At 44.6% G+C, this 12,500-nt stretch overlaps 1 protein-coding gene across 2 annotated transcripts in view; it reads left to right on the top strand.

The window, feature by feature from the left end:
• LOC125045788 (ankyrin repeat domain-containing protein SOWAHA-like) overlaps positions 1 to 12,500 on the top strand; it is a 339,944-nt gene that overhangs the window by 229,530 nt on the left and 97,914 nt on the right. For both annotated transcript variants that reach the window (XM_047643276.1, XM_047643283.1), the window contains exon 6: positions 11,555 to 11,566. In XM_047643276.1, the coding sequence (XP_047499232.1) occupies positions 11,555 to 11,566 (12 nt within the window). The remainder of the gene's footprint in view (positions 1 to 11,554; positions 11,567 to 12,500) is intronic.

The raw sequence follows: 12,500 nt of genomic DNA, 5'->3' as shown, positions 1-12,500 counted from the left end.
AAACATACACACATACACAAATACATACATATATACATATATACATATATACATACAAATGTGTACATTTATGTATATTTTACCTTGTTTCTTTCTGTTTCCCAGAATACTGATAATTAAGACATAATTACTTAGTTTGTAAGTAAACGTGCGGATAAACAGGTGATACTCTACGTATGTTTTGGAAGAGATAAGAAGGCCATCCGCTGGATGAACACCTAGACGAATGGACATGGATGACCTCACAGGCGAATGACGTCATAGCAGTAATAAGCCCCTTGCCGTGTGGGCTGCGAGAGAGTGGATGAGTTCTCCCAGCAGCGCGGATGAGCCGTTTAATGGCGTGGATGAGCGGCCGGCGGAGCGGGTGAGCCATTAGCGTCCGAGACGGCGGTAAACGGCCCAGGTCGTGTCGGACCTCGTTAACCTGATGTACTGTTTCCGGTCCTTTGTAGACCTGGCTCATTTGCATATCAATTGTTCCGGATGAGTTAGTTTGGTGATAGGCATCTGTTGCTGTGATTACGTCCGCGGCGGAGAGCCAGGCTGAGATACGCCGTTGTTTGTCTTGGAGGAACCGGCGCGTCTTGCCGGGAAGCATTAATTCGGCGTCGGATTTGGGGGCCGAGGGCGCTAAGTGAGGCGGGACGAGACTGATTGCAAGGAGAACGATATGTGTACAAGTCGGGTTTTTTTTTTTCTTTCTTTCTTTTCTTGGTCTTACATCGGCAGAAGGTATCCTCGGAATTTTAAATAATCATGGATTGTTTATTTTAAAAAAGTTACACACATACGCATTACATAGAAAGCTACCGTTTCAAGAGTATAAAGAGAAGCCGTTTTACTCCGTCACCTGATATGTGTCGCTTTCGGAGGATGAAAGGGTATCAGTGTGTCACTCTGTACCCTGTCGCCAAGTATGGCTTTGAACACTCGATTATACCTATGTAGGACGCACATCTGTATGTTGACAAACGTGTGTGTGTGTGTGTGGTGTGTGTGTGTGTGTGTGTGTGTGTGTGTGTGTGTGTGTGTGTGTGTGTGTGTGAGTGTGTGTGTGTGTGTGCGTGTGCGTCTATGTGTGTTAGACCATGCATATGTGGTAAACGAGTCAGATATACGGGGATATAATTGCCGCTTGCTGAAATAGTAATATGATTCACATAAACCGATCAAAAACGTAGCATTTTCATTGTTTTAATAAAAAAGTGGTATGGAAGCCTCACATATTTATTAAATATTTACACGGGAAATCGCTTCGGCAGGATTTAATAACGGGTACAGAATGCGCATTCATATTTATTTGATTTCACCGAAAATTTGTGTCGGCGGATCCCAATATCACAGTAATTCCGGCATGAAAAAGCTATGGACTTTTTTTTTTTTTTTTTTTTTTTTTTTTTTTTTTTTTTTTGAATAGTCCTCGGATTATACCGTAGCCTAGTGTTTATTTAATTACTGCTAAGTCTCTTTTATCGGTTTTATGGCGTGATGTGTTCACTGCTCGCGCGAGGGGAGAAAGTGACAACGGCTGACATTAGTGTTTTATTATGATTAAAACAGTGAAATGATAATCACTGCCTTGGGAGCACTTATTACGCGGGTATAAACTGCAAGCTTAAACGAACGAATTAAGGGATGGAATATTGAAATCAACCTTTTTTTTCTACTTTTTTTTCTTTTTTTGTGATTTTAATGGGATCGTGTGTGTGTTATTCGTCCATGGATTTGGCAGGTTTGGCTCGACACGAGATTTTCGCATTTGTGCCGCTGGTGGACCCGGATATTTGGGTTTATTATTATGTGATCTGGATGTATCTCCGGTGCGCCCCCCCCCCCTCCCCCCCCCCGGGTTTGTCGACTTTGTTTCTGTCTGTCTCGTTGTTCTCTCTCTCTCTCTCTCTCTCTCTCTCTCTCTCTCTCTCTCTCTCTCTCTCTCTCTCTCTCTCTCTCTCTCTCTCTATCTATCTCTCTTAGATTTTTTTTTCTAAGTTGTTTATTTGCTTTCTTCTTTTCGTTTATTCTTCTATTTTGTTTTTGTACTTCTTTTATTTTATTTTGCCAGCTTTTCTTTATTGTTTACCGTCACTCTTCTATTCTTTTCTTCTCTCCGTATCAGTCTATCTATATCTCTCACTCACTCACTCACTCATACACCTACCCTCCTTCCCACTCGCCCCCTCCTTCTACCCTTCCCTCTCCCTCTCCTCTTCCCTCTACCTTCTACCCTTCCCTCTCCCTCTCCTCTTCCCTCTACCTTCCTCCCTTCTCTTTCCTCACATCCCTCCCTTCCCTCTCTTCTTCTCCTTCCCTCTCCTCTTCCCTCTACCTCCCTCCCTCCCTCCATCCCTCCCTCCTTTTCCACTAGTCTTCCGTATCTTTCCTCTCCTTTTCTTTTTGCTCTCGCTCCGCCTTTGTCTTCCTCTCGTCCCTCTTCTCCACCTTTTTCGCCAGTTGCTAAAGAAGCAGCCTGACGGTAAGAGCTGGCCCTAAATCAAATCCAGCTCATGCTATTATTCATCGGATTCCCAGCACAATGTCCTCGCACGCAGCGGAAGGTAATCAAATGCTTTATTGCAGCGTCGGGCATGTGTGTTATTGGTCAATAACTTCAAGCATGTATGGTGTTGGTAGTATAACCAAGGACGGCTTTGTGTCGAGAATGAGTTATGTTGATGTCGAGATGGGCGCGTATGTCTTGTAAAATTGAATTTGCTGACTCCGATTCTGACTGGACAGGCGAGAGTTATTCATAGGTTTTTGAGTAAACAATGAAGAGGCATTTACCGAGAACTAGCCGATTCACTGAGCTTTATTCACGCCCGCGCGAGAAGATTGCAAGGTGCTGGGTCCCTCCTCGCGAGGGCGAGAACCCGGCCTCCAACCCACCTGAGATTCTCTGTCCCCGCCCTTTCCTTCAGCCCCTCCCCTAACCCTAACAGGTCCACCTAGGTCCTACCCTAGACCCTAAAGTGGCCCCTGGCTGGACCCAGGCTGGACCCAAGCCACAGCTGCACAAAGGCTTAAACAAACATACACTGGGTAATTACTCCAACCTGCAATTACCCCTGTCTACACCTCGTTCATCAACAGCGGCCTGACGCGCGGCCTGCGAGGGAACCTGACCCCTAGCCCTCCGCGGGATAAGGTCGAGATTCTCCCCCGGGCAGCCGTCCCCCCCCTGGACGCGGCCGAGATGCATGTATCAGCCGTCGGCTCAGGTGAATTAAGAACCGGAGAAACGGCCCTTTGGAGTGTCCGTAACCGGCCGCATCCCAGCTTTATTATTTATGATGACCATAATGCTAAAGGCTATACCTTGTTATTACACAGTTTCGGTTAAGAGGCAGCCCGATAGAGACGAGTCTGGGAATTAGCGAGGGCTTTAGTGTCCGGGGCGAGCTTTGTGTTCCACGGGGGATGAGGCCCTTTGTCAGGCCCTTTGTTCCCTCAAGCGGGAGTACCACGAGCACGGCCGCCCCGCCGCCCGCCACAATGACGACGCTGCAGGATCCTCACGGTAATTGAATGATGAACACCGGTGGAAGCTCAGCGCGGGACGGGGCGGGGGAGGGCGAGGGAGAATAACCGACTCCCGCTGTGCTCTTAAACAGGCGCGAAACGATGCTTTACGTGTGTCGATGTGTTGCGACGCGAGCATTTAGAGCATTTAACGTCGCGGGGCGGATGAGGCCCGGGCTCCCTCGCCTTACGGCCTGTAGTTGAGGAAATTCTTGAGGCGGAAGGCCGACGGAATGATTTCCTGGGTCGGCGGCGGCGGCGGCGCTGCTGGCCCGGGCGGACGACTGGCCGAGGAACAGGGACGGGGGCTCTCGGCTTTACCTCGAATTACGCTGATCGTGGCGGTGCGCGGTTCCTTTGGATGACTGATTAGCAGCTCCCTCTGTATTTATGAGGTGTGAGCATTTCCGGTTCTGTACACGCCGGTCCGAAACATGAACGTCTGTATTGCGCTAATTAGAGTTCATTTAGCTGCAGTTAGCTGTACTCTAGTCTAAATTGCGGGACAGGGTTATCAACTTCCCTGCTTTTGCATATGGTGACTTGATTAAGCGTAACATGACCATACAAGGAACAGTAATTATCGAAGAGAACCAGGCACTTCACTCAGTTTGTTTGGTATGACCTCGTCGTTTTTTTATGAATTTGGTTTCACTGGCAAAGCGACTATGCGGAAGAGAGAGAGAGAGGGATGAACCCGCGGCCCTGAATCCGGAGTTACGTGTCTGCTCGCTATCGCAGCAAAAGGAAAAGGAAGGTAAATATACACCTGAGATTTATGGCGACGTGCGAGCGTTACGAAGTATTCCATGGTGGGCGCCAGCGGTACATTACTCTGGTGGATACACAAAGTTCTTCCGTCTTACGTCATTTGCTCTATTGATGGATTGATTCTCAAAGGCTTGTATTGAAAGGACGCGGGTCGTGTGTGGGGTTCAGATGCGAGTGAGGCAACGCAGGGACAATGTAAGACTATGATGCAAACATTTTATTTTTACGAAGAATGTAACCGAAAGCAAAATACAGTTTCCAGCACGACGAACTATTTGGGAGATTGACTCAGACTGGAACGAGGTTAATAGTCATTCTTATCATTCTGTGACGTAATTTCAGAATAAATCTGTGCAGTCAGGGTCACTGTATGAATCGTTACCTTGCATATGTATTTATATGAAACCTTGCATATGTATTTATATGAAAACGTATTTGCGATAATACCTTTTAGAATGCTATGCTGGTATGTATGTCAGCATTCAGCCTGTTTGTGGTGCCAAGGACACCCTTGATGATTACTGGTCCTCCTTATATGGAATTCAGTGCTTAAAAACCTCGCACTGTAGATTTTCGCCCTCGGTGTGTCCGTACACCGGGGGTTGATGGGAGAGAGACGAGTTCAAGAGATATTTGAGAAAGGGAAATGGTTAAACAAAGCTTTTCAGTTTGTCTGTGCTTGCGTGTACATGGAAATGTTTTAGCATGGGCAATGAAACCTCTTTCGAGCCGGGTGGAAATACTTCTCTTGGCTTTGCTGGTCAACGGAATTGAATTTTGCGACTGAAATGTACTAAGATTTGTGGATAGGGTGTTTTGCTCTCCATAGAAAATTCTACAGTATATCGTCGGTTTCTGTTGGTTATCTCTGTTTTTTACGACGGTCTTGGTATTCGTACCTCTCTTGTGCTTCAAGTGAAGCTCGGCTTTATAACTGTTTTTTCTTTATTGTAACAATTGCATAGCTTACCTTTTGAGATAGTCGTTTGTTAATTCATAGTTGCGCAGTTTTCAGGGTTACAAGAGCTAGAGGGACGTGGAAATCATTTATCGCTTTAAGGGATTTCAATTATAGAAGGGTTTCGACAGAATCTAGAGAAAGATTTAACAACCTTTACAAATTCAAGGGGAGGCAGTGAGCGGCAACATCCTGGAAGGCATCAGGTGCAGTGAGCGGGTGAAGTTGATAAGCAGCGGGGGCTAAAGAGGTGTCAGCAGTCATCAGAAGCAGAGATGTGTCAGCCGCGAGCGTGATCCCGGGAAGTGTCAGCCGTCAGCATGAAGCGGCGAGGTGTCGGGGCCTCAAACAATGGGTGGGTCGCATGAAAGCCCCGTAATGGCCGGCCACCCAACAATTACCCAGCCGATGAATCAGCCCGAGATGGCGTTATCGGCGCGGCCATCTCTCTACCGTCAGCCCGGGATCTCGCCGAGTCTGACGTGTTGCCTGGCGTGCTGCTGTTGCTGCTGCAGTTTCTGCTGTTGTTTCTGCTGCCTTTTTTGGTCGCTGGTGCTCCGGTTAGACTGCAGCACGAGAGCAATAGATGTGTGAAGGGGGTTGCGAAGGGATGCAGATGATGATGTTGAAGTGGTTGATGTCACAAAGAACACTTGATAATCGGGTGTTTGTGCGTCTTGGGAAGTTTGACTACACGAAGGCTAAACAAGGAACTGATTATGAGGCTATTAAGTGTCAGGCAATGCAGAAGACAAAGCAGAGCGATCCCTGGGCTCGAGGCATTGGAGGTCGTGTTGAGATAGACGACGAGTGATTGGGGCAAAGGGTATCATAATAAAACGATGATGGCATTATTTTCTTTCTTTTTTTCTTCTTCTTCGTCTTCTTGTATTGTTTTTTCTTTATCTTCTTTGCTTTCTTCTTCTAGATAGAGATGATGATATTGTGCATGGATGACATTGGGCCAACTTTTTTACAAGATTGGAAAATGTTGGAAATTTAAGCTGACAGGGAAAGAATGCGTGATATTAGAAAGGGATCTTGTTAATTTTTATCATTGTTATTATTATTATTATTATTGATATTATTATTATATTATGGTGATGATGATGAAGGCTATTATATTATTATCATCATCATCATCATCATTATTGTTGTTATTATTGTTGTTGTATTGTCATTATTGTTATCATCATTATTATTTTGTTTTACGTTAATTTTATGATTGTTATTGTAGTTTATCATTACTAATGTAATGTTTATTATTGATTGTTATTTTTATTTATCATTGTTATCATTAATATTATTAATTGTTACTATTATTATTATTTATTTTGTTTTCTATAATTGTTGTTCTTACAACTGGACGTTTAGTACCCTTCTAGAGCTGGTTATATGCAGTACTTCGCACAGAAATAGATGTTCTTCCCTTTCCTTAAAACGACCATGGATTACGCTTTGTACAGGGATTACCCCCCTCCCCCTCCATCCCCACCTCCTTCCCCTATTTCCCTGGCGCCTTTCTTATTCACACAGTTTCTGAAAGGTGTTGCGTAGATGAGAAAGCCTCTCCGTAACCCAATATTTACTTGGCGTTTGGCTGTTCGCTCTGCCGTGTGTATCGACGTCGTGATGGATGTTGTCATGCTGTCCTCGTGGCATAGAATCGGCCAATGCAAGATGTGCTCGTGAATGTGTTATCAGTGTATGTGTTATAGTGCGTGTGTGTGTGTGTGTGTGTGTGTGTGTGTGTGTGTGTGTGTGTGTGTGTGTGTGTGTGTGTTTATATGTTGTGTGTGTGTGTGTGTGTGTGTGTGTGTGTGTGTGTGTCTGTGTCTGTGTCTGTACGTGTGCATGCGCGTCTGAATTGAGTGTTTCTTTGAGCGTTTATAGCAGCTATATATTGGAATCACTCAAGCCTGAAAATGTCTTGTATCTGTTGCTGGTGTTCCAATGTTGCCATTCGCATACAATATTGACAAGGGAATGACTGTCATGACGTGTAAGCGACATGTCCGGAAATGCGATAAAAGCCCCGATGATTTAGGCGCCCACCACGCGCGGCAAATGCCATGCTAGTAAATAAGAGAGGCGCCGAATTACCCTCGTCGTGGAAGGAAGGGGAAGGAGGGAGGACGGGGAAGGAGAAAAGGGAGGACGCCGAGAAAATGCTTCCCAAAATCGTTTTATTTCACGCAGCGTTGCGGGGGCGAGGCGAGAGCAGGTGGGTGTAGCAGGCGTGGGTGTAGCTGGGCGGGGTCCTTCCCTCCGCGGGGGATGATGGAGTAGGATCTTGGAAGGTCCTGCGGCGAGTGTGCCGTGGCGGGCCCTTCGCCACACATTAGGGTCCCGCCGGCCTGCGGTATTTCCCAGTTCCTCCTCATTTGCATCTGCTCACGAAATTCCCAATAATTTCCTCTACTCAATTTGAATATCATTATTGGGGATAATTTAGGGTTCAATAAGCTGGCAGTTTTTTTTTTTTTTTTTTTTTTTTTTTTTTTTTTTTTTTTTTTTTTTTTTACTTCTCGTTAAGGGAGTGTGTGAACAAGGCGTGTTTTTTGTTGTCCTCGCTTAATTTCTCTCCGTTCCTTTTGCTTGTTTTATTTTCAGTTTTTAGTGAACAGGTCCGTGTTTTTTTCTAGTTTTCTTTCTTGGTTCATTGCTTCATTATTCATAAATAGCATTGCAAAGTAAATGTTCAGATACTGTAGCAACTCTTATCATTTTTGAGAGAACTGTGATGAAATGTTTTGCGTCTGGAGCGCCACAAGGAATATGTGGTGAGGAAATAGGAAGAAAAGCCACAGAATGGGAAGCAGGGAAGTTGCGACAAGGTGCGGCGATTGACTAACTAAGACTAACGACAATAAACACAGTGGGAAGAGGAGGTGGAGGAGGAGGATGCCACAGAGGAATGGGATAGAGGTGGAGAGAAGGGCCACAGGGTGCAGGTCACGGAGAGAGAGGGGGGGAGGATGAGCGCACGCGGGGGAGGGAAAGGAGGGTCGCGGCGGGGGGAGAGCGGCGGCAGGACACGGCTCGGCGGCGTGGCAAGCGTGGCGACCACCGTGGGACCGGTAACGGCCGCCCATTTTAGAATTAGACCATTAGAATTGGTAGTGTTGCTTCACCGCACGGTTAATTTGGGCGCCTCCCCCCGCTCCGCTTGTCAGGGCGGGCGTGAAGGAGCCATCCATCAGCTCCGACTTACAACACGCTCCTCGCATACCGCGGGAGGGGCAGGGGGGCACCTTGCACACAGCCCTAGCCCGCAAGTTGCACACGCTATGCAGGGGTGCCAACGTGCTAAATGCGCGGGAAGTGTTGGCAACGATTAGTGTGTGTGTGTGTGTGTGTGTGTGTGTGTGTGTGTGTGTGTGTGTGTGTGTGTGTGCTTGTGTGTGTGTGAGTCTGTCTGTCTGTGTTAGAGTCTCTCCCCCTCTCTCTCTCTCTCTCTCTCTCTCTCTCCCTCTCTCTCCCTCTCTCTCCCTCTCTCTCCATCTCTCTCTCTCTCCTTATTGTGGTTTAATGTAGGTTTATGGTTTCCATCTTCTCTTAGTCTCACTGCCTGCATTTTTGCTGTATATTTGAATTTATTTATGGTAAAGTGAAATGCATTGATGTCTGGTTCTTGTAGTTTGATAAACCATTAGTTTTTTCGGTTTTTCTTTCGTCATTTTACGGGTTATTTCAGTGTCATTTCGACACATTTGATATGATCGAAACTTGGACGATTCATGGAATAATTATGTATGAAACTCCCGACACACCCCGTCACTCTACCTGTGTACTCATGTGCCTGTATGTTTACCTGTATCCTCACCCGTGTGTATCCGTCTTTGTACTCGTCCATGTATCTCGGGTCTCTTCGAAATGCCAAACCCTGTAGGCCATTTCGCCCGGCCTTATTTACGCGTCTTTTACGTCCTTTTTCTTCTAATTCCTTCTACGTATTTCCCTCCTCTGTGTGTACTACTCCATCTATGTATAATTGTGCGCGTTTTGCTATCCATCACTGTACCGCTGAACTCCTCCATTTGTGCATCTGTACCTGTATGCCTCTCCATCTCCGTACCTTTATGATTTTTTGCCTTTCCATCATATCAGCTTTGTACCTGTCTACGCCAAGTGTATCACTACACTTCTGTAGTTTCTTGGATCTTGTAACTTATGATGCTTGTGTTACTATGTGTTTATTGTTTGCACTCGCTGTGAATCAACGTTTATTGTTGAATGCTGTGTGTGTCTGTTTGTATGTGTGTGTACATGTGGTCTTTTTTAATAGTTTGTGTGTCTCTTTGAATGTGTTCACTGTGCACTCCTACGTGTATTGTTTATTAGACCATGTGTTTGTTTTCTTGTGTTTCCTGAATCTTTTTCTCTTTAACTTCCCCCCCTTCTCGTTTCCCTTTTTATGCCATTGGTCTTCTCATATTCCTCGTCCGTCTGCGTCTCCCTCGTGGTAATGCCACATGAACGATCATCGGGCCACGAAAATTGTTGGGTCAGGTGAGGGGAACGGCTTTCCATCACGCTTCCCCGTGTGACTGTCGACATTCCTCTCCTCCCGAAGACTCCGATTGCGTCGACCATTTTATTTTCTCTAAATATATATATATATATATATATATATATTACTTGGTTTTTGATTGCTTAACATGATTTTGCTTCTTGTTTATTTTAGGGGATGTGGCCGAAAGATTTGGTTGGTTTTGCTTGACGTTTCATACGAAATACCAGTCTACCACTCTACCTGCAGTTAATTAGCATACGGCTGTTTTGCGGTTGGCCTTGCCTCTGGACCCTGTACATATTGAACGCATTGCTTCTTATAAAGATTGACCAGTATGCCTGTAGAAGCTGGAAAGCTTACCGAATTTCGAGTGAGTTGACCGCTCGGAACTCGGCCTCGGGTAGTGATTTATTCCAGTTTGGTTGAGCAAGCCATTCAGCAGCAGAATTATTCCGCGTTGGATCCTTCAACCGCAGGTGCTCCGTCTTACTGTTCCCTACCCGTGGCTGCTCCGTTGAAGGTCGCCGCGCTTCGGTACTGGCTTAGCCATTTATGGTTCGCTGCCTCTATAAAGTGTCTCGCATCTTGATTTCCCTGTTCAGGAGAGTATGTCTTCGTTAGCGAGTCGCGACGTAAGTGGGGTTTTTAGCTTCGGGATGGAGATGATTAGTCTTCAGATGGGATATCTGCTCATCCCCCAACTTCACACACCATGGAAACGTCCAAATTATATTTTAGATTCGCTTGCGGTCGTCTACACCTCAGCCTGCGGTTGCCCGCTGGCTCGTCTCCGTCTGTGTCCAGGAGCATTACTATGCATTACTCCTCAGTCCTTGTCTTTCCTTGAGCTTCGATCCGCACGCCTTCGCCTCCTCCCTTTCCATGCAGCTGGTCTGAATCAGACGGAGGGAGGCGGTGGGTGGGAGTCGGAGGGAGGCAGGTGTGTGCGGGCGGGTTCCCAGGCGCGGGTAAGCTAGAACAAACCCCCGCCCTAGCTGTCAGCGGCCGTATAATTACACTTGACTTATTGCCTCGTCGGCTCTCACCTCACCTGGCCGAGGTAAGTGATCCGCGGGGAAGATGCATTGCCAAGAGTTATCCCCTGCGTGGATTATTTCTTCGCGTGTCTCGGGCTGGTGCGAGACCGTCGGCGACCTCCTGCCACGGCGCGGCACGGAAGGGCTGCGCGGGGGAAAGGAGGCGTCCCAGGGACTGCGGCGTTCTGCGGGCGCGTGTGTGCGAAGACCTGGTTGCAGGCGGGACGTGGCTCGGCGCAGAGGGCATGGCGGTGGTAATGTTGGCCTGTGCGGACGTGGAGGTGTTGGGGAGAGGCGCCCGGCATAGTTTTGTGGGCGTTAAAGACTGCTTAAATGGCTGTGCGTGCGTGCGCCGGTGTGTTTTTGCATTCTTGCCGTTTATGTATATTTTCTTGATTCCGGGGAGTTTCTCGTCGGGCAGAATAGTTCGCCTTGGCGAGCGCTCATTTGAGCGATGGTTATCTTTATGGTTCTCGCCATGCGGTTTAACATAAAATGGTTTGAAGACATTATAAACATCTGTTATTAACGTGATTTAGAAATGTGTCTCATGTGCTCATTTAAGTGTGGATGAGTAATTTGCACTTTTGTTCAGCTCTGAAATGTAGTGTTTTATTATCATACAATTAAGTAATAGTCTTAATAACAGTTATATTGTACATAAAATTACTTATATCACATCCCATCATGAAGTAAGTATCCTTTATCTAATAATATTTTTCTTTATTTTCATGTGCTGTTGACGTGCAGGATATCGCAAATGTAAGTAATACTTTTCTTTTTATTTACTCACTAGTTGATAACTAGAAGGGTTTCTTTTTTTTCTTATCGAATATGTTTTTCAGGATACCCATTAGGTATATGGAATGTGTGTTTTCATTCTTTTCGACGGTTTGCTTATATATATATATATATATATATATATATATATATATATATATGTATATATATATATATGTCTGTGTATGTATGTGTGTGTGTGTGTGTGTGTGTGTGTATGTATGTATGTATGTATGTATGTGTATATATATATATATATGAATATATATATACTATATATATATATATATGAATATATATATATACTATATATATATGAATATATATATATATATATATATATACTATATATATATGTGTATATATATATGTGTGTGTGTGTGTATGTGTGTGTGTGTGTGTGTGTGTGTGTGTGTGTTTGTGTATGTATATATATATGTATATGTATATGTATATATATTATATATATATATATATATATATATATATATTATATATGTATTATATATATATATATATATATATGTGTGTGTGTGTGTGTGTGTGTGTGTGTGTGTGTGTGTGTGTGTATAGATTTATTTATTTAGTTATGTGTTTGTGTGTGAACACATATACATACAAACGTACATACATACATACATACATACATACATATATACATATACACTAATATATACATATATGCATAAATCCATATACATATACATACATATAGACATATATATTTATATATATATATATATATATATATATAAATGTACATATATCTACATATACCAAATGCAGTTTTGCCTTTACTTTTCATTTATTTAAAGCTTCAGGTCTTTTTCTTGTATTATGTGTGGCTTATTGAATTGCAAACTAATGAAATGTCATGATTCGCTTCAGCGTTATATTCATTGTTAGTTAAAGGTAG

This window comes from Penaeus chinensis, chromosome 3 (genome assembly GCF_019202785.1).
Source record: "Penaeus chinensis breed Huanghai No. 1 chromosome 3, ASM1920278v2, whole genome shotgun sequence".
Lineage (NCBI taxonomy): Eukaryota > Metazoa > Arthropoda > Malacostraca > Decapoda > Penaeidae > Penaeus > Penaeus chinensis.
The sequence above is the reverse complement of the archived record's forward strand: the minus strand, read 5'-3'. Positions and strand labels throughout refer to the sequence as shown.